The sequence below is a fragment of the Saimiri boliviensis genome, chromosome 1 (genome assembly GCF_048565385.1).
Source record: "Saimiri boliviensis isolate mSaiBol1 chromosome 1, mSaiBol1.pri, whole genome shotgun sequence".
Lineage (NCBI taxonomy): Eukaryota > Metazoa > Chordata > Mammalia > Primates > Cebidae > Saimiri > Saimiri boliviensis.
The window spans coordinates 20,112,473-20,133,659 of record NC_133449.1 but is presented as its reverse complement, the minus strand read 5'-3'; the positions used below and the strand labels follow the sequence as shown (position 1 = coordinate 20,133,659).

The window sequence follows — 21,187 nt, the reverse complement described above, 5'->3', positions numbered from 1 at the left end:
TCATTAGCAGCCTCTGGCTATTACATAGCCCTCCAAGTACCCACCAAGCCTGAGTCACCGTGACGGCTTCTGGTATTTACATGTCCCCAAGTCCCCTGGCATCTGTTCACTCTCGTCCTGTGTCCTTGCTGCTGACATCCTGGCAGGCTGGGAGAAACCAGGATTGTTGTTATTTTGTTAGAGGGAAACCAAGGCACAGAGAAATGGAATAGTAGAGTCTGCCTGGGGAGCAGCAGGGCCAGACCAAGCATGTCTAGGAGTCCATGTGTCCAGTGGGGTGGCTCTCATGGGACCTTTCTGGCCTAGGTTATTCTAAATCCGTTACTTCCCAACCTGTGTTCTGCAGAACATGGTACCATAAAAGGCTACCTTCAAAGGGGTTCTGTGGCCTGATGAGCTGGGGAAATGGCCACATGAAGCAGGGCTCCTGCAGGCTCACAGAATGCAGACCCGAACCCACAGCACTTCATGATCTTTTTTTTTTTTTTTTTTTTGAGACAGTCTCATTCTTATCCCCCAGGCTGGAGTGTAGTGGTGAGATCTCAGCCCACTGTAACCTCCACCTCCCAGGTTCAAGAAATTCTCCTGCCTCAGCCTCCCAAGTAGCTGGGATTATAGGTGCCCACCACCACACCCAGATAATTTTGTGTTCTTAGTAGAGATGGGGTTTCACCATATTGGCCAGGTTGGTCTTGAACTCCTGACCTTGTGATCAGCCTGCCTCAGCCTGCCAAATTCTTCCTCATCCCTGGGCCTCTCCTCTGGGGTGCCTCTCCGCTCTGGCAGAGCGCTTGGGGAATCCCTGCTCAAAGAGTATGGGTCCCGCACCCCCACCTTCACTTTAGCAGACATCTGCTAATGAAAGGATTAGCTGCTTTTCTTCTTTTAAATTCAGACCAGTTCTAAAAGAGCTATATCACTAGGATTAGCTTCTTGAGAGCAGAAACCACATACAGTCTTTTTGTCTGCCCCGTGACTATCCAGGGAGTAATTGGGCTTCCTCATAATAGAGAACGTTCTGATAGTCATTCATTCATTCCTGCTGTCACCCCTTTGTTCATTCTGTCACTCACCTCGGCCACCCTGAGGCAGCGTGGGGTGTACACTGAGCAGGTGGAGGCTGAGAGGCCTTTGTTCCTTCTGGCTGTGCAGCCACACCAGGCAAGGTCTCTAGTCTAGACCTTTAGGCGAGTCTTGTCTTCGCAGGGACCCAGGGAGAAGGAGGTGGCCGGGGTCTTAGAGCTCCCGTACCCCTCACTGGTTGACCCCACGCCAGCGTGGCCTAGAAGAAAAGGGAGCTGGAGCTTGTACCCGTGAGAGCCAGTCCTAGTCATGACTCAGAAATAGGGTGCTTGGAAAAGAGGTGTCTTGCAGCCACCTATACCCCAAGAGCAGCTATGCCACCTCCCACCATGGCTGACCACCCACGTACACCCCCGACCTGGGAGCAAGTCCAGCCGCTGCTTAGTTCCAAAGAGTCACTGCTTTGCCCAGCAGGATGATTCTGAAATCTGACATAAGCTTCTAGCAGCTGCTTTATTTTCCAAAAGTCCTCGATTTGAGGATAATTCAGTCCCTTAGAGCTCTTCCCAGGTACCCTCAGCCTTCAGCAGAGGCTTCCTCATGCGAGTGGAGCTGGCACCTGCCCCGGGGAGTCAAGGAAGGGCCGCCACTCAGAGGGAACTCTGGCACTTCTGACCTTAGGTGACCAGGAGCAGCCTGGCCATGAGTGACACCTCCTGAAATCGCCTCTACCCGAAGGCAGCTGACCTGTCTATGAAGGCTCAGCTTGGGCCAGTCGCTCTGGGTTTGTTCAAGAAGGACACCTTTTATTCATTTCTCTGCCATCCAAGCAGACTGAATTCTCTCTGGGGTTTGTGCCCTATCACAGGAGGTCAACCCAGGAAGCAGGCAGGATGTCCAGAGCTCCTTCCACAGCTGGCTCCAGGCAGGCACCCAGCCCTGGGGGTGCTGTGCTGGGCACCTCCATACTCACTCAGGCTCTGCCAGGCCTGGTAGTGCCAGGAGTTGTCCTGATCAGAGGCATCTCTCTATCCCTGCCCTTGCCTGGCCCTGCTAATGTCCCTGCCATCGGGATACACCGCCCAGGGCAGGAAGCCTCTGCTTGTGAGCCTTCGTGGTTCTTCCTGTTTGTTCTCATTCCCACCTCCACACCTCTGCTCTCTGCTCCCTTCTCCAGAACTCTCTCCCCTATTCATGCCAGGCACACCCTTCTGAAAAGGCCCACCTTCTCAGGAAGCCTTCCCGGCTTGCTCTGGCCCAAGGGCTCACTCCCTTCTCCAGACTTCACCACCTTTCCAGGCCTTTGCAATCATGTGTCCCCTGCCTGACGGGGCTGGGGATGCCCTCCACTGTGGATTGAGGTGGTGCTTTTCTGTGTCTTATTCCTGCTTGCTCAGCCCCTGGGGCTGTCAGTAGATCTCAGTACACACAGCCTTCCTGTACGTTTGGAAACTACTTTCCTTGTGTCGTCTTATTTGATCCTTGTAAGAATCCCTGTGAGGGTGGTAGAGCAAGTACGATCCCACTTTATAGAAGAAGAGACTGAGGAGCAGGGAGGAGTGACCTGAGCTGCCTGATGGAGGAGTTGCAGGGGGAGGAGCGGACGCCAGTTCTGCACCTGCAGTGCCGTGCTTCTGTGCACAGCCCCATGCAGCGCTGCTAGCTGACACTGTTACTCCTGCTTGTAGATGAGGAAGCTGAAGCTTGTAGAGGCCAAGTGGGCGCCAGGTCTTCCGCCAGCAGTGCCTGTGTCCGCCCTCACCTGGCTGCAGCGTGGCTGAGCAATACATGCAGAGATGCTCGCTAGGACAAGGGGAAGCCTCCCCCTGGCACTGGAGCCCAGGTGCCCCAGGCAGGTGAACACACACCAGAGAACCAGCCACATGCAGGCCATGTGTGATCATCCTCACACTAGCTGCAGGTCTCAGGGCAAGGCCCCTCGCCTCTTTGCACCTCAGTTTTCACATCTGTAAAACAGGGCTAATCTCTGCCACCACACAGTGTTTGGAGATTATTAAATGGGTTAGTGAAATGTGGAAATCTCTGGCCCTCATGGGTGTTCAGCACAGTGCTGTGGGTAGAATGGATTGAATGAGTCTTCCACTGCGCACCTGGTCTCCAGGAATCAAGTTCGGGAGAATCAGTGGCCTGGCCTTTTTCTGGGCATCAGTACCCAGGGATGGTCCTGAGCAGTGGTAACACTGCCAGGGCTTTTTTCCCCGCCCACCAGTGGGAGATCAGAGGTCTGGGGCCATGGCAGAGTCTTGATGGGCCCTGGCTGAGGCCATCCTCAGCTCTCGCTGGGCTCTATCTAGCACCCACGTGGCCCACAGAGGGGCACTATGGGTGGGCCGACCCTGTGCCACCATGGCTTAATGCCCCTGGTGATTCTTTATCTGATTGAACTTGCTTTGGATGAGGGCTCAGCTTCTGAGGGCCGATGTCCTGTTCCTTCCAACAAAGGCACTGTCACATGCTGTCCTCTTGGGGTCACTTAGCCTCCTGGGACTCCAGAGTCCTCGCCTGCAGGGTGGAAACGCAGTGGTGCCTCCCCAGAGTGGTGTTTTGAGGATGAAATGTGATAAAGTGTCTGAAGTGCTTGGCACACAGCAGGAACTCCGTACATAGTAGCTGGTGGTTATTTCTAAAGGGGTTGGAAGGAAAGCCCCCTACAGAAGCCAGCGTGTGTCAGGTGGGGTCACCTGAAGAGCAACTCTCAGGAGGCTACGCGGGGCCTGCCCTGTGCCTGCTTTGCTGTGGGTTGGAGGGAAGGAGAGCCCTGGCCTTGCATGTCTCCTCTGGGCAGAATGGGTGGATGGGCAGGAGTGGGATGGGGTGGGGTGGGGTGGGACCTTGCCTAGACCCAGGCTGGGCTCCCTGCTGCTGCCCAGCCCTTTGTGGGCAGTGGCTTTGCCTGGGGTCTTGTTCCTTTCGCGGGGTCCAGTGTTATGCTCAGGGTTCTTCCCTGTGGTTCCCTAGAGTTGAAGAGGACTTGGACCAGATTCTAAACCTGGGGGCTGAGTCCAAGCCCCAGCCCCAGCCCCAGCCCCAGCCCAAGCCCCAGCCCAAGCCCAAGCCACCAGTGGCAGCTAAGCCAGCAATACCCAGAAAACCAGCTCTTCCCCCCAAAGCGGGCCCATCTGAAGCTGTGGCTGGGCAGCAGAAGCCGCAGGAGCAGATCCAAGCCATGGACGAGATGGACATCTTACAGTACATCAGGGAGCATGCCACACCGGCCCAGGCCACGCCCAGCCTCTTCTGACCCTTCCATGCTGGCCCCTGGCCCGGCAGACCTGCCTGTAGGGACATCTGTGTGAAGGGAGGGGACTGTGCCCCGCAGGGTCAGAACCTCCTTACCCCCAAGGAAGGCCAGGTGGAAGCCAGGGTCACAGCACCCAGAATTGCATTGTTCATTTTCTCCTGGGCTGTGGGGCCACGGTAGAACCCTGCAGGGTGCAGGGGTGGCTCTCACCCTAGGAAGTGGAGCCCAACTGTCCTGTTCTCCATGGACATAGAGGGAGGGTATGGAGATGCCTTGCCAACCAGAATGCCTTGCCAGCCCCAAGGATGGAGCAAGACACGTGGGGCCCCAGTGAGGTGTCACATGGGACAGGGAAACTTCCTGCCCACGGGTTCTGCCAGCCCCAGCACAGACGCAAACTGGGCTTGGGCCTCTAGCCCTCCTCTGCCTCGGTTGGCATAGTAAGAAGTGACCAGAATCCTCCCCTTCCCCTTCCCTAAGCAGTAGCCTGGGTGACTGACTGGCCTGGGCCTGGGGTCAGGGGGGTCACCAAGCCAAATTACTCCAGGGTCTCTGCTCCTTGTGGCCCGTGGGGGCCTGCAGGGTGTGGGTGGGTTTCCCAGGAGAGGGGTACGGAGTGGGAGACCGCTGTCTGGCGTGTTCTGATGCAAGTCTTTCCTGAGCCCCCTCTTGTTGCGAGCTCTAAAGGGAGCAGTCAGGCCCAGCCCCGCCTCTCCGGGTACAGACGGCCCTGCCAGGCCCCAGCTCTTCCTCCCTCTTCCTTTCCCAGGAAAGGCCAGCCCAGTCCATGGCCTTCTTGGGCCTCTGGGCACAGAGCCAGCGTTCTTCATTACAGCTCTCCGCAAACTGGGTCACAGCGCGCCCCACAGCTCAGCCCGGGCCTGGGGAGGGCTCCCAGCCTGCACCATCCCCCACTGCCAGTGCAGCGTGACGCTCTCAGGCTTTGGCCCTGGGGCCTTCGCTGTCCTCAGGGTCTGGACTTGTTCAGTGGCCTTTCACCAGTGGAGCTGCCTTCCCAGGGAGGAGCCGTGCGCCAGGGCGGGACCCGTGCCTTAGACTTCTCCTGATCCCCAGATCCCTGGCACACAGGTCTGGGCACCACACAGTGCTTTGGAAATGCTCAGTGAATGATGTTTAATAAAGCAAAAAATGTCAAGGTGTCTTTCTTGTATATAATGCTTCATGTTCAGAGCTGGATTTTTTGTTTTTGTTTTTGTTTTTGTTTTGAATGAAGCAGTAGTTTTAAATGAAATGCAACCACTGTTGTTACTTGGCCCTACCCTGCCTGGCAGAGGCATGAGGTGGGTGGGACGGGGACCCCAGACCCTTCTCTGATAGATGCCAAGCCCGGCCCTGAGGGAGCCCCAGTTGATGGTGCGGGTGGTGTGCCAGTCATCAGTGTCGAGCGTCTCCAGCTCCTGGCCTGTGCCAGGACCGGTCTGCTCTGTCCTACATCTGACCACGTCCCTCGCCAGCTGTGCTGCCCTGTCCTGAGCAGCCTCCACCGGTGCTACAGTGAGAGGAAGCAGGTGATTCTGGGGTTGAGAGCTGACTTCCTCCCTCTGTCTTAACCCAGGCCCTGAGGGTCCGCTCCCTCCCCAGGGCTCTGAGCCAGCTCCAGCCCTGGCTCCACCCATTTGCCTTCCCCCTTCACACCCACCCCTCCTTCCCAGCGCTCAGCCCCAGGCCGTGCACCCCCTACTGCCTGCAGAGGAAGGTCTCAGTAGGTGTAGGGAGGGGATGGGGCCAGGTCTTCCTCAGAGGTGGCCCCAGCTTTCCCTCGGGCTCTGTCCCCTCCCTGCCCTTTCTGCACCCTGATGCCCACTTGCTGTCCCCGCTCCCCACCTGCTTTGGGTCACGTGACATAGGAGCAGCATGTACAGTGGGGCAGGAGGCCACAGGGGCTGGTGCTCTGCTTGGGGTCATGGCAGAACCTGGCCTGCCGGTTTTGAATTCATCCACATGGGCCCCGCCTCCTCAGTGGTCTGGACTCTGGACACCACCACAAAGATCTGTGTTTCCCAGATATTGATGCTCCAGCCCTGGCTTGTTCACCCACAGGACTGTCACTCATGGCCAACCAATGATCCTCATTGTCTGTTAAAGCCTGTGCCTGTGACCCATTCCAGCCTTCGTTAGTGATGTTCTTTTCTGTGCCTGGGCTGATGGCAGACCACTGGGGAGGGGAATGGGGAGAGGACTATCCTTTAAAAGAGTGGACTCAGCCAAGGAAGCTGCCCTGCCCCAGCCACCCAGGCTGCTGCTTAGGGGAGGGGAAGGGGAGGATTCTGGTCACTCCTCAGTATGCCAACTGAGGTGGAGGAGGGCTTAGAGGCCCAGGCCCAGGGTGGGTCATCAGGCCAGTAACTGCGAAGCCAAGACCCATGTAGAAAGAAAGAGGGCCCCTTTCTGTCTCCAGATCTGCCCCCATTCCCTATAGTGGAGATGGTCTAGGCTTGGACTGGCCCTGGGGCCCTTTTAGGTCTGACATCAGATGACCCTGCCCCTCTGTCAACAAACCTTTCCTGGCCTTCACACTCCTGCCTGGGCTCGGGTTCTGAGATGCAGCTTCAGCCCTGGACGCAGCTCCCTCCTGGGGAGCCCGAGAGGCCTGGTGCAGGGACAGAATGTGGCCTCTCTTCCCTCCAGGATTTTGGTCGGAATCTTGTAGCTAAGATGGAGTTGGAGTCCTAGTTCCCGAGGACAGGCAGTTTGGCCATTCTGAGAAGGTCTGCTCAGACCAGGAGCCTGCAGCTGAGAGCTCCCTGTGGAAGGGAAACAGAAGTTTCATTTGGGACTGCGATGTTTGTTTATTTCGAAGCCTGTTGTGAGCCGGTGGACAGGATGTGCCATCGTCCATGGCTGGGGTCCCACTGTTCCTGTCCCCCCGTGTTGTTCCTCTCAGGAAGCCGGGAACTCAGGCCAGTTCTCCTGGAAAGTCCCGAGGGCCTGCCCCAGCCAGGCCTGTGTCTCGGGCTCCACTGGGGCGCACCTACCGATTGAGTACTGGTGTCCCATGACCACGTCCATGCAGTGTGTCTGGGACTAAGCTTACCTCTGTGTGCCCCGTGGGCTCTTCTGGGGCTCGAGCTCTCACATGACATACGGACCAGACAGCAAAGTCCAGCCACTCGCTGGGTCCTGTGGCTTTCCCGTCCAGCAGCCACCCGCGCATTGTGTTGACATACTTGGTGCGGTGACTTAGCACCCAGTGTCAGGCTGATGTGGAGGGTCACTCCCAGTTCTCTAGCTCACCAGCTGCCCAGCTCAGCCAATCCTGGGAAAGACAGTGGGCCAGAGCTACCAGCATGTCCCCGGATAGGGGCCCCGCCTGCCACTATTGGCTTCATGTGGGTTCACAGCTGCCCAGAGCAAACATGATCAATGCTCAGAGCTTCCTCCAGCAGCCAAACTCTGGGCATCAGGCTATGAATGTTCCCACTCACTACAAACTCTGATCGCTCCAAACCCTTCCCTACTCAGCACCCTGAGGCCCTGCGCTTGGGGGAAGCTGACCAAGGGGCCGGTGGAGGAGCGGTGGGGACTGGCCTTGAGTTCTCATGCAGCCCACAGCATCCTGTGAAGCAGCAGCCGGGTTCTGTGGGCACAGAAGGTCGGGGTTCCAGTCCAGCTTTGGCTTGTGACATCCCCTCACCCCACAGTGCTAAGTGAAGAGACTTACCCTGGGTTCTGGGAGGACGCCAGGGAGACTATAAAGTCTTCTATGTGCCTGAAGGGATTTCAGTGGACTGGTCACACTAGATCCTCACAGAGGCTCTTCCTTCCCTGCCCAGTACCAGCCAGCTCCTAACAGGAAGTGGCAGGCCACTGGGCAGGTGGTCAGCAGGCCTGTCAACAGCTCAGTCAAGCCCCCAGCCCCAGCGCTGGCCACTGACTTCCATGCCAGGCCTGGTGGTGCAACACAGAATACCACGTGGTGTAGATATCCACCCTCCTCTGTGGCTGGCCTCACTCCTGTGCTCCGTGGCTCTGGCTGCTGGGGAGAGTCAAGCAATTTCAGGTCATGGGTCACGCTCAGGCTAAAGCCGCAGCTTCTGGAGTGGGATTATGGGCTCAGCACGTGGCCTCGGTAAGCCAGGTCTTTATTGATGACTTTCAGAGGCCTGACGCTTCTCTGCCAACTCAGCACATAGCAGCCGCCTCTGAATGGCTTTTTAAATAAAGCTGGGTTAACTCCCTCCAGCCCAGCTGGCCAATCACATTGTCTGTTTCCCCACATGCAGAGCTCATCCATAAACACTAAGCACGTAATGGGCACCTACTGTGTGCAGTACCCGTCCCAGGCAAGCTGGAGGAAGCAAAGATGAAAGAAGGTGAGCCATGAAAGCCAGTTTTACCAGGAACCATGCTGAGCCTCTAGTTTCACTTCGGTTCTCTGGGTGTTCTGCTCGAACATCACGCACAATGAAAGGAGGTGCCTCCTCCATGCGGCCCTCTCTGCCTGTTCCTCCCCCTCTGCCACCTGCCAGCATGGGCAGTTTGTGGCCTGCAGCCTGGGCTCAGCTTTCGTTCAGTTTCCTGGAGCTGCTGTGGCAAAGCACTATAAGCTAGGTGGCTTTAAACCGCGGAAATGTATTCTCTCACAGTTCTGGAGGTCAGAGGTCTAAAATCAAGGTGTCAGCAGGGCTGTGCTCCCTCTGGAATCTCTAGGGAAGGACCCTACTTTGCTTTGTCCTGGTTTCTGGGGGTTCCTGGCAACCCTTGGAGTCCCTTTGTTTATAGCTGTGTCTTTCCAACCTCTGCCCGTGTCTTCATATGGGCTTCTCTCCTCTGCATCTGTCTTCACAAGGTGTCTTCTCTGTGTCTGTGTCCACATTTCCCTCTTACAGGAAAGAATACCAGTTTAGGGCCCATTTTAATGTAATATGACCTTATTTTACCTTAATTATACCTGCAAAGACCCTATTTCCAAATAGGAGCGCCTTCATAGGGTCCTTGTGGATGTGAATTAGGGACACAATTCCACCCAGTGCAGTTACCACCCATCCTGAGCGTGTGGCGTTCAGTAGCGGGCAGAGGCCCTTTCTGTCCTGCAAGGCATGGTCCCTGTACCATCCCTGTGCACTCCGTATGTTTCAGCAGTGCCATGTCAGATTCACTCCTGAGTGAGGGGACATGTCAGGAGGAAGCTGGGCAGGCAGCAGTGTGTGTAGACACCCACCACGTGCCATCATTATAAAGTTCTGTCCTTTGCAGCTGCTTCCAGACATGTCAAATTCTCTCCATCAAAAGCTGGATCTCTTTATTAAATAGTGAAATGACTCCTCAGATAACACGTGGCATAAACTGGAGAGTCCGTGACACTCAGAGCTGTCCAAGCTGGCAGGGGGGCAGCGGCGTCCCTTCCTTCCTTCCTCCAGCAGTGCAGCTCTGGAGAAGGCCTTCCCCGGCTGGACCAGTGCTGTCTGCTCAGAGCCACAGGCAGCTGGGTCCTGCGGCTCCCTCTTGCCATCACCCCATTATCCTCTCACTGGCCTCCGAGGGAGTTTGAAAGGGCTCTGAGGATGCTGGCGGTGGGAAATAAAGGATTCCAGAGTATGGGAGCTGCAGGCCAACTGCCTTTATCACTGCCTTCTCATGCTGATTTTCTTCCTTCGGTGAGGTAGCCCTTGATGTCTCCACAGTGTGTTTCTGTTTTTCCTTTTGGCGTTATCGCCACTTTGCTGATTTCCCACTAACAAGTGCTCTAGGCCTCAGAGGGCAATGTTTCTCTGGATTAGAAAGTAGAACAGCTGATTTCTTGCCCACCTGTTTCTCTGACATCAGAAGCTGCAGAAAAGCTGAGCTTGACTCAGTTCCCCTCTCCCCAGAGGGCTTCATTTCATACTTAGGCTGGCTCCAGGACCCTGAATTGGTCCCTGCTCCTGTGGGTGGCCCTAGAATTTGCACCAGGGCCTCACAGTCTATAACATCCATGGGCGTGGAATGGAGAATGGTGCAGCACTTTGGGAAATAGATTTGGCAGTTTTTAAAACAACTAAACATAAATGTACCACACAACTCAGCAATTCCACTCCTAGACATATACCTGAAGGGAAAGAGAAGTGTATGTACACTCAAAGGCTTGTACCCAGATGTTCATAGCAGCTTTATTTATCACAGCCAAAACTTGTAGACACAATGGAAAAGCCTATTGGCTAGTGAATGGATAAACTAAAATGCAGTAAATCCATACAATAGAATATTATGAGGTCACAAAAAGGAATGGAATGATACATGCTGTAATATGGATCTACCTCCAAAACGTCATGTTAAGTGAAAGAAGTTAGACTCAAAAGACCACCTATTTTATGATTCTGTTTATATGAAATTTCCAGGACAAATCTATAGAGATGGAAAGATTAGTGGTTGCTTCAAGCAAGGGTTGGGAGCAACAGTGCCTGGGAAAGGGCACAAAGAATGTGTCCTAGGGTGATAGAAATGCTCTAAAGTTGGCTTGTTGTGATTATTGCACCATTTGATCAGTCTACTAAAATTGTTCAGTTGTACCCTTAAAAGGGGTGATGTTTACAGTATATAAGTTATATCTCAATCAAACTTAGGATAATTTAATGATTGGAAAAAGAAGGAAACCCACAAATCCATAGGCAGCAAAGTGCAGAGACTTAAAATGTGAGCCAACTCCTGGCTCTTGGGCCTCCTGGCTGTGTGACCCTCAGCCAATTACTTAACCTCTCTGTGCCCCAGTTTCCTCATCTATAAAATGGGGGTAACAATTTTACCTGCCTCATTAGAGTAGTATAAAGCTAAATGAGTTAATATTTGTAAAATATTTGAACATACCTGGTGCATAGTATTCATTATAGGTGCGTAATTAAAATTCTGTTGAAATTCTGTTGAGCTGTTCTCTTTTGGGCTGTAAGGAATCCTAGGGTTTGAGTGTTCCCTCTCTTCATCTGAGAGTGAAGGCCAGACATCTTCATAGAAAGGGACACTGGTTGACTTGCTCTCCATGGAGCATGGTTGTAGGTATGGGAGGAGGCTGTCCACCCTCTTCCATCTCTCAGCTTCTGATCCCCAGGTGGCCAGGCAGCATGACGGCCCGCTTCAGCTGCCTCACTGTGAGGTGGGGGTATGGGAATCAGCACATACAAAACCACTGGAGACCCATAAAAGGGCCTTGGCATTGAGAAGTCCTGTGTCCCGGTGGGTCATGGAGGTCTATGGGAGGGAGGGTAGATGGAACAAACTGGAAATGAGCCATTCTGACAAGGAGTACTGACAACGTCAATAGGGCTGCAGCAGCGGGGAATACATCCCCGCTCACCACACGCTCAGAGCAAGGCCGGCCCTCCCAGCACCATGGAGACAGGAAGTAAACACATCAGTTTCCCTCTCCTGGCCCCTGACCTTTGAGCACGATGTGGTTAGGTGGTCAGAGGTTTCCAGCAGTCCCAGTGGCCCGTAGCCAAGCTGGCCTGTACCCCTTTCTCTTTACCCCCTGGGCTTTCCCAACTTCCTCATCAACCCTCATCTACTACGGGTGGGAGAGAGCCAGCGTTTCCCCTTCGAAAAAAAAAAAAAGCCACACACACAAAGACTTAGACACATTGTTCATAGCAACTTTATTCATAAAAGGTTCCTCTCCCAAAGGAAACAACCCAAATATCCATCAAATGGTCAAAGGACAAGCAAACTGTGGCGCATGGATGCTGTGCAATGCCGTGCAGCATCGAAAGGAAGAACCCTCTAATAGACACGACACAATGGATGTCACAAACATGCTGAGTGAAAGAAGCCAGACCCCAAAACTGCATATTGTATGATCCCACACGTATGAAGCTCTAGAAAAGGCAAAATTGTAGGGACAGAAAGCAGACCCAAGGTCGCCAGGGGCTGGGGATGGGCAGGGCAAGAGTGGCTGACCGCAAGGGGCCAGCTATGAGGCAGCTCTTGGGAGTGATGGAAGTGAGCTACGCTGTGAACCTGACTATAAACATTTGCCAAGACTCATCAAACCGGGCACTTAAAATGGGAACATTTGATGGTATGCAAATTGTATCTCAATATACCTTTTGAAACCACAGTACCAAACTACAAAAGAGTATGTAGCCTGAGCTACATAGTTTTACCATAATCTCCAGTATTTGTGCTCCTTGGTATTCACCCAAAGGAGTTAAAACTTATGTCCACACACAAATCTGTTCATGGATGCTTATAGCATCTTTATTCATAATTATCAAAACTTGGGAGCAACCAAGATGTCTGTAGGTAAGTGAATGAGTATATAGACTGCAGTATATCCAGATGATGATTCTGTTGAGCGTTTCTTCAGTGCTAAAAGGAAATATGCTATCAAGCCATGAAAAGCCATGGAGGAAACTTAAATGCATATTAGTAAGTGAAAGAAGGCAATCTGAAAAGGCTAAATATGCGGTATTATTCCAGCTATCTGACCTGGAAAAGGCAAAACCCATGGCGACTGTAAAAAGACCAGTAGTTTCTGGGATTCGAGGGGAGAAAGGGAAATAGGAGGAGCACAGAGGATTTTTAGGGCAAAAACTTATCTGTATGATACCCTCATGGTGGACCCATGGCAGCATTCATTGGTTTAAACCTGTAGAATGCACAGCACCAAGAGTGAACCCTAATGTACGCTATGACTCTAAGGGATAAGGAGGTGTCCATGTAGGTTCACTGGCAAATGTCCCACTGTGGTGTAGACGGTTGGTGGCAGGGGAGGCTGTGCATGTGTGGGGGCAGGAGGCATGTGGGGACGTTGTACTCCGTGTTCGTTTGTGCTGCGAACCTAAAACTGCTCTTTAAAAAAATCTACTTAAAAAGGAAACCACAGAGACGAGGCTCACGATCTAGAAGATGCCTGCCACTCCAAGATACCTAGTATCCCCCAGACCATGCCCCGCCTTTGGTGATTGCCCCCACAGTCCCCAGGGTACCTGGGCTCCAAGTGAGGCTTAGCAAACAGTTCACTCTTTACTGGACTTGTTTCAAGTCCAGTAAATTGCTCCTCTGGAGCAATGAGGGGTCAGAATTCTTAGTTGGCCTGGAAGTCCTGGCACCAACTGGCCTTTATTCCTTGGAAGCATCTCGCTCCTCCTTGTGTGATTTCCAGCTTTTCTTTTCCTCCTCTAGTTACCCTGTGTTGTCCTGGACAGGTGAATGGGGAGAATTTATTGCATCATGGCTTGGGGTTTATCATCACAGAGTGGGTTGAGATACAGCTGAGCAAATCCACGGAGCGGCTCAGCCCAACCTTCCCTCCTCTCCCTCACTCCTGGAATGAAGCCAAGAGGAGCCTCAGTATTTGGAAAACTGTTCAGTGTGCTCCCTAGAGAAGGCTCCAGGAGTCTGACCTACAACATGCTTCACGGGAACAGGCCTTTTCCTGGAGACCTCAGAGGTCCACCTGGGCCCTGGTGTGGCTTGGAAGTGGCAGTCTTACTGAAGGTCTCCACCAGGATTCCTTTGGCTTGGGGAGCGCACGGTCCTTTGCTGGGATGCAGGCAGTGCTGAGACAGTGAGGGTGAGAGCCCTGAGAACCTAACGGCTCACAGGCACTATTAGAGCAGCAGGCCGGGGTCCTGGTGCGGGGCCTGGCGGCCTCTGCCCTACAGGATGGTACTCACCCTGCAGCTACCTGTGAGTGGGGAGGGGACGGCATTTGTTTTGTTTTGTTCTGTCCCATGGTTATGTAAGGCTGGCTGCAAGCTAGGACCTTTGCCTCAGTCATCTTATCTTCTTGCATCCCTTTCAATGAGCCTAAGGCAGTGTTACTGCTTCTGAGAGGCAGGTTCCTGCTCTTACCACTGCATGTTCCTGAACTTGTGTTTTTCTTGGCATCGGTGTTTTTGGGCTCAGCTTGAGGATTTCCCTTTAGACCCAGACTCAAAGATCCTAAGTTTAAGGAGCGGAGGGGAGGGCTCAACAGCTGAACCCAAAAACTGCGTCTCCAGGCTCATGTGGAAATCAGACAGCAGAGTGACTTTTGCAAAAATGCAAAGCAATAAACTAGCTCTAAGGCCCGGGTCCCCAGGCCTGGCCTTCCCTCTGCCCCCCATCCTGTCCTCATCCCCACCTGCCTGCCACTCATCAGTAGACCTTCCTGGGCCTGGTCTTTGGAGAAACTTAGTTCATCAATAATCATCTCCATTTCTCCTATGGATATTACACTCATGTTTTTCTACTTTTCAAGTTGATTTTGATGGTTTATATTTTTATGGTCAAGTGCCCATTTCATCTAGAGTTCAAATATCTATTCTATTCTCATAATGTTAAAAATTGTCTTTGTATTTGTAGTATTGGTCCAGTTTTCATTTCCAGAGATTTTTTAATCTCTTGTTTTATTGGTTATATTTGTGAGAAATATATGTGATTGGTCTTTCTCCATTTAGTTTTTTGTTTTTCTGTTAATTGTTTTAGTGCTTTTAAAAAAATAATGTCAAATTTTTATTTACTTCTATTTTTCTTGTTTAATTTTTAAAAACATGTCAGGCTATAACATTTTCTGTAAGCACAGATTTGGCTGCTTTTCATACATTTTATCATGTTCTGCTCTGATTTCTATTAGTTTTCAAAAGTCTAAATTTGCAGTGTTTGTTTCCTGTTTATAACTGAAGAGCTATTTTAAATACTAGTAATGTTTGTATGTTTGTGCTTTTGTTCTCAAGATTTTTTCATTGTTACCTGCTTGTAATTCATTTCTGGTTTATTAAATTAGGTCTAAGAATAGGAATCTGTACAACTTCTATTTTCTACAACTCAAAATTTTTCCTTTGAAACCTACTATATAACAAATTTTTATGAAAGTTCAATAGATTTTTTTTTGTTTCTTGAAACAGAGTTTCGCTGTTGTTGTCCAGCCTCAGGTGCAATGGCGCAATCTCGGCTTACCACAACCTCCACCTCCCGTGTTCAAGCGATTCTCCTGCCTCAGCCTCCCAAGTAGCTGGGATTACAAGCATGCGCCACCATGCCTGACTAATTTTTGTATTTTTAGTAGAGGCAGGGTTTCTCCATGTTGGTCCGGCTGATCTCAAACTCCCGACCTCAGGCGATCTGCCCGTCTTGGCCTCCCAAAGTGCTGGGATTACAGGTATCAGCCACTGCACCCAGCTGGTTCAATAGATATTACGTAAATATGTGTGTGTGTGTGTGTGTGTGTGTGTGTGTGTGTGTGTGTATGCATATATATATATATATATATATATATATATATATGCATACACACACACATATATATCTCCTGTTTGGAGAATATATACAGTTTCAAATTTATTTATTGTATTTCTCAGGATTCTGTATCCTTACTTACTCGGAGTCTGCTTGACTGGTCATTTCTGAGAGAGGATGTTAAAGTGTCCCACTCTGATGATGGTTTTGTCAAATTCTTCTGGAGGATGTTTGGTGCCAGTCCTGGGTGAAGGTCCCAGCAGTCTCTGTCCTGGTCTTAGAGAGACGCTGAGGCTCCCAGGAGGATGTCACCCCACATGAGGCAAAGGAGCTGCCCTGGCAGGAAGCAGGAAGGTGCTGCTCACGGGACTGGGCGCTCTCTGGCTTCTGTCTCTGGGTTTATGCTCCAAACTCACTTTTAAAATGTGGTATTTTGGGGTGTCTTAAGCCACTGCTTTCGTGGAAGAGCTTGGCCTCAAGGGCATGGGCTTCAGGTGGGTGCATCTGGGATTCCCCTCCAGCTGCAAGGGAAAGGAGCAGAAGGCCCTGCCCACAGACAGGAGTGTCGATGGCTTGTCAGCAGGCTCCACCTGCCACAGAGCCAGGGCTGGAGAACACCTGTGTTTCTTGGATGGGCGTCAGTTCTCTCTGGGCTCCTGCCAATCAGGCCAGCAAAGTTTGGGGGTTTGTTTTCCCTGTAGCCAGTCAAGCTCAGACAAAGCTCTTCTCAGCAAGCCTGACCTCTTCGGCCTTTCAAGACCTCAGCATTTATCCTCAGGCCTCTTCATGCTCATGACTGTGGGAGAGGGCCAGGCAGGAGAGACGCATGACTAGTTGGGGCCACATGAGTGAGGCATACAAACTCCTCAAACAACTCTTGCTTTGAAAGATAGGGCACTGAATCAGGAAGTGGAGGGCAGGGGGGATATTAGATAGAGGATGTGGGTGCGGCAAAGTCTGGAGAACTGGTTTCCTTGGGGCAGCAGAGTGAGCAAGAGTGACAGCCGGATACCCAGGAGAAAGTAGAGGATGAGCCAATGAGAGTCAAGAAAGCACTTGGTGAGAGACAGAAAGCTTTGCTCTAAGATCAGGAACAAGACAGGATGCCCGTTTCTGCCGCTTCTATTCAACATTGTACTGGAAGTTCTAGCCAGAGAAACTAAGCAAGAAAAAAAAGAAAAAAGACATCTAGATAGTAAAAGAAGCAGTAGAGTCATCTTTATTTGCAGATGACATGATCTTATATGTAGATGATCCTAAAGAATCCACAAAAAAACTATTATAGCTAGAAAATAAAAAATAAAAATCTATTATAGCTAGAAAATAAAAATAAAAATCTATTATAGCTAGAAAATAAAAAATAAAAAACTATTATAGCTAATACATAAATTTGACAAAGTTAAAGGGTGCAATGTTAACACAAAAGTCAGTTGTATTTCTATATACAGCACAAAAGGAAAATCAAGAAAATAATTCTATTACAATAGCACCAAAACCAATAGAATAATTAGAAATGAATTTAACAAAGGGAAGGGAAGACTTGACTATTGAAAACTATGTAACATTGCTGAAAGAAATTAAATAAAATTTAAGAAAATAAAAAGACATTCCATGTTCATGGATTAGAAGACTTAATATTGTTAAAACGGCAATAATCTCCAAATAGAACTACAGATTTAATGCCAGGCTTATGCAAATCCCAATGTGATGTTTTTACAGAAATGGAAAAACTAATCCTAAAATGTATATGGAATTGCAAGGGACACTGAATAGCCAAAGCAATCTTCAAAAAGAAGACAAAAGTTGGAGGACTTATACTTCCTCGTTTCAAAACTCACTACAAAGTTATAGTAATCAAAATAATGTGGTACTGGCACAAGGATAGACATATAGATCAATTAAATGGGCTTAAGAGTCCAAATATAAACACAACTGCACTCCAGCCTGGGTGATGGAGCAAGACTCTTGTCTCAAAAAAAAAAAAGAAAAAAGACAAAGAAGAATGAAGTTGCACCCTACCTCATACCATATGCAAAAATTAACATAAATCGAAGAGCTAAATATAAGAGCTCTTACTATAGAACTCTTAATAAAAAATATAGGGTAAGTCTTCATGACCTTAGATTTGGCCATGGATTATCAGATATGACACCAAGAGCACAAGCATCCAAAAATAAAAATAAAATAAAATAGATGGATGAATTTATCAAAACTAAAAACTTCTGTGCTTCAAAGGACAACAGCAAGAGAGTGAAAGACAACACAAAGAATAGAAGATAATGTTTGCAAACCACGTATCTTTTAAGGATCTAGTGTCTAGAATATATAAAGAACTCCTACAACTCAACAACAAATAATCCAATTTAAAAATTGACAGAGGACTTAAATAGGCATTCCTTCAAAGAAGCTAGGCAAAGGGACAACAAACATATGAAACTATGTTCAGTGTCTTTTTATCTGACATCTTAGCGAGGCTGCAGTGTTCACTGATGCTCTCTGAGCTTCGCAATGCCACCCAAGGACACAACAAGAAGAACAAAGATGCTGGAAAGTCAGCCAGGAAATACAAAGACCCAGTGAGCAAACCCGGAGCCAAGGCCAAAGCCAAGAAGTGCTCCAAAGACAAAGCTCAGGACAAACTCAATGACTGAATCTTGTCTGGAAAAACTACCTATCACAAAAGTCTGGAAGGAAGCTCCCAGCTGCAAACTTATAACCCCAGCTATAGTTTCTTTCTTTCTTTCTTTTTTTTTTTTTTAATTGTATTTGGGCTCTGGGGTACATGTGCACATCCTGCATCCTGCAGGATTGTTGCATAGGTACATACATGCCATGGTGGTTCACTGTCTCTATTCCCCCCACTCCCACCTCTGTCACCTATGCCAGGCATTTCTCCCAGTGTTATCCCTCCCCATCCTCCCCGCTCCCCCTCCTGCTGTCCCTCCCCTCATCCCCCGACCTAGCCCTGTGAATGTTGTTCCCTTCCCTGTGCCCAAGTGTTCTCATTGTTCATCACCCGCCTATGAGTGAAAACATGTGGTGTTTGGTTTTCTGTTCTTGTGTCAGTTTGCTGAGAATGATGGTTTCTAGGTTCATCCATGTCTCTACAAAGGACACGAACTCATTGTTTTAATGGCTGCATAGTATCCATGGTGTATATGTGCCATATTTTTTTTTGTCCAGTCTATCATTGATGGACATTTGGATTGGTTCCAGGTCTTTGCTATCGTAAACAGCACCACAATGAACATACCTGTGCATGTCTCTTTATAATAGAACAATTTATAATCATTTGGGTATATATCCAGTAATGAGATTGAACCCTAGCTATGGTTTCTGAGAGACTGAAGCTTCGAGGCTCCCTGGCCAGGGCAGCCCTTCAGGAGATCCTCAGTAAAGGACTTATCAAACTGGTTTCAAAGCACAGTGCTCAAGTAATTTACACCAGAAATACCGAGGGTGGAGATGCTGCAGCTGACGGTGAAGAGGCATGAACAGGTCCAACCAACTGTATTTGGAAAATAAAACTTTTTGAAATTAAAAAAAATATGCCCAATGAAATCATTAGTCAGAAATATACCAATCAAAACCACAATGAGATACCCACGTAAATCCATTCAGATGGCTAGATTTTTTTTTTTTAAGAAAAATAACAAATGTTGATGAGGATGTTGAGGAACTGAAACCTTCATACCCTGCTCTTAGGAAGGTAAAATGGTGTGGTCATTATGGAAAGTGATGTGATGGTTCCTCAAGAAGTAAAATAGAATTACTGTATGACCCAGCACTCCACTCCTAGGTAGATGCCCCAAAGTATTGAAGACAGGGGTTGGAACAAAACTCATGCAAGAATGCTCCTAGAGGCAGTATTCACAATAGCTTAAAGGTGGAAACAGCATCAACATCCATCAATGGAAGAACGAATCAATAAATTGTTGTCTATCCATCCAATAGAATATTGTTTAGTCATAAAGAACAGCCCTAAAGTATTATTAGTACAAGAAGTACTGACACACGCCAGGACATGGATGAACCTTGAAAATATTCAGCTGAGTGAAAGAAGCCAGTCACAAAGGCCACACATTTAGGATGCCGTTTATATGAATTACCCAGAAGAGGCAGAATTAGAGGGACAGAAGAAGGCAGGTAACTGGTTGCCAGGGGCTGGGAGTGGGGGGAGGTGACTACTGGTGGGTATAGGCGTTCCTTTGCGGATGATGAAATGTTCTGGAAGTCGATAGTGACAAGGGTTGTACAACATTGTAAATATACTGAACACCAATGAATTGTACCTTTTAAAATAGTTTAAAATGGCTAAAATGGTAATTTTTTTTTTTTTGAGATGGAGTCTCACGTTGTCGCCCTGGCTGGAGTGCAGTGGTGCAGTCTCGGCCGACTGCAATCTCTGCCACCCAGGTTCAAGTGATTCTCCTGCCTCAGCCTCCCAAGTTGCTGGGATTACAGGCCCCCATCAGCACGCCCAGCTAATTTTTTGTATTTTTAGTAGAAATGGGTTTCACCATGTTGGCCAGGCTGTTCTCGAACTCCTGACCTTGTGATTTGCCCACCTCGGCCTCCCAAAGTGCTTATCCCTTGACTAGGCATGAGCCACTGTGCCTAGCCAAAATGGTAAATTTTATGTTATGTGTGTTTTACTACCACCACTACCAAAAACAAAAAGTTTATCTAGCACATGATGGAAACAAAAGGAAGGTGGCCTTGCGTGCCAGGCCGAGGCCATGGAGTCATTGATGATGAGGAGCGGGGGCAGCATGGGAAGCCTGAGGGCTGTGGAGGATGGAAGGTGTGAAGCAAATGGGAGGTGCCACCTGTGTCTGTAGTAGATGCTAAAATCCTGGTGAGGAGAGGCTGGGGAGCCACGGGCCTCCCAGGCTTGGGAAGCTCGTGTATGTTTGTGCATTTCCTGTGAATAATATGAGCTGGGACTTGTCTTTCTTGGCTGCATCTAAACTGAAGACAAATTCTCCCCTGGTTTGGCAGGAAACATTTGAAGCTATTGCCAAGACATCTGCTTCATCGTTCTTGGCAACAAAAGGCATCCTGAGAGAGAGACTCCAGGCTGGAACTGGGAACATCCAGGATTCTTTTTCCTTTTCTCCCATGGGCCTTTAAACGGATGCTCCCAACCTCCAGGAGCCTGGGCTGCAGAGAATCTGGCATCTAGGAAGAGAAATGAGTCGGGGTGGGATGGGAGGGAAGACAGCGCAACCAGGGGAGGCCCAAGAATATCCTGAAAACCCAGACTCTGCGGCATAGTCTGTCTCGGGGGTGAGGATGGGAGCATCTCCCCTCCTTTGTGACCTGCTTGGCTTCTGACATGAAGAAATTGGGGAAACTGGTCCAGAAGAAAGAACACGGGCGTTGGTGTCAAATAGGCTGGATGTGAATCCCAGCTTGCTCACTCCCTACGTCACTTTGGGCTAGTCTCTGCGCTCTCATCTGTAAAAAGAGCAAACCATGTCTGTTCCACATTTGTTATTGCAATTCAGGTAGGCGCTCATGTGAAACACGAGCAGAGCCCCGTTCACTGGAGGGGCTCCCAGAATCCTCCAGGGAATTGGGCTGAGAGGCCGCTGTGCCAGGCCCACCGTCCCTGGACCTGAGTCAATCTGTCTCTAACATGAGAGGGCCGGATGCCAACTTTCTGTAATCTCATGACAAGAACTCCATACCCAAGGCTGTCCCCGGCAGGCTTTAAGAGCAGACCGCTTCTACAGGGGCTGAGAGAAG

At 49.9% G+C, this 21,187-nt stretch overlaps 1 protein-coding gene, 1 long non-coding RNA gene and 1 pseudogene across 5 annotated transcripts in view; 2 read left to right on the top strand and 1 right to left on the bottom strand.

Moving 5' to 3' along the window:
- Positions 1-6,037, top strand: part of HS1BP3 (HCLS1 binding protein 3) — a 37,897-nt gene extending 31,860 nt beyond the window's left edge. Inside the window, exon 7 of one of the 4 annotated variants that reach the window (XM_039460822.2) lies at positions 5,055-6,037. In XM_039460822.2, the coding sequence (XP_039316756.2) occupies positions 5,055-5,352 (298 nt within the window). In that variant the 3' untranslated portion in view covers positions 5,353-6,037. Of the gene's footprint in view, positions 1-4,002 lie in introns of all 4 variants that reach the window. The other 3 variants (XM_039460823.2, XM_074394546.1, XM_074394543.1) reach the window with 3 other exon arrangements.
- On the bottom strand, positions 6,031-8,354 carry LOC141583697 (uncharacterized). The gene is made up of 3 exons (XR_012516489.1): positions 7,968-8,354; positions 7,341-7,562; positions 6,031-7,050 (listed from the first exon to the last, which is right to left on the bottom strand). It is a non-coding gene; the product is annotated as an uncharacterized LOC141583697 (long non-coding RNA).
- A 7,151-nt stretch (positions 8,355-15,505) lies between these two features.
- LOC141583692 (small ribosomal subunit protein eS25-like) lies at positions 15,506-20,628 on the top strand (annotated as a pseudogene).
- Positions 20,629-21,187: the final 559 nt, after the last annotated feature.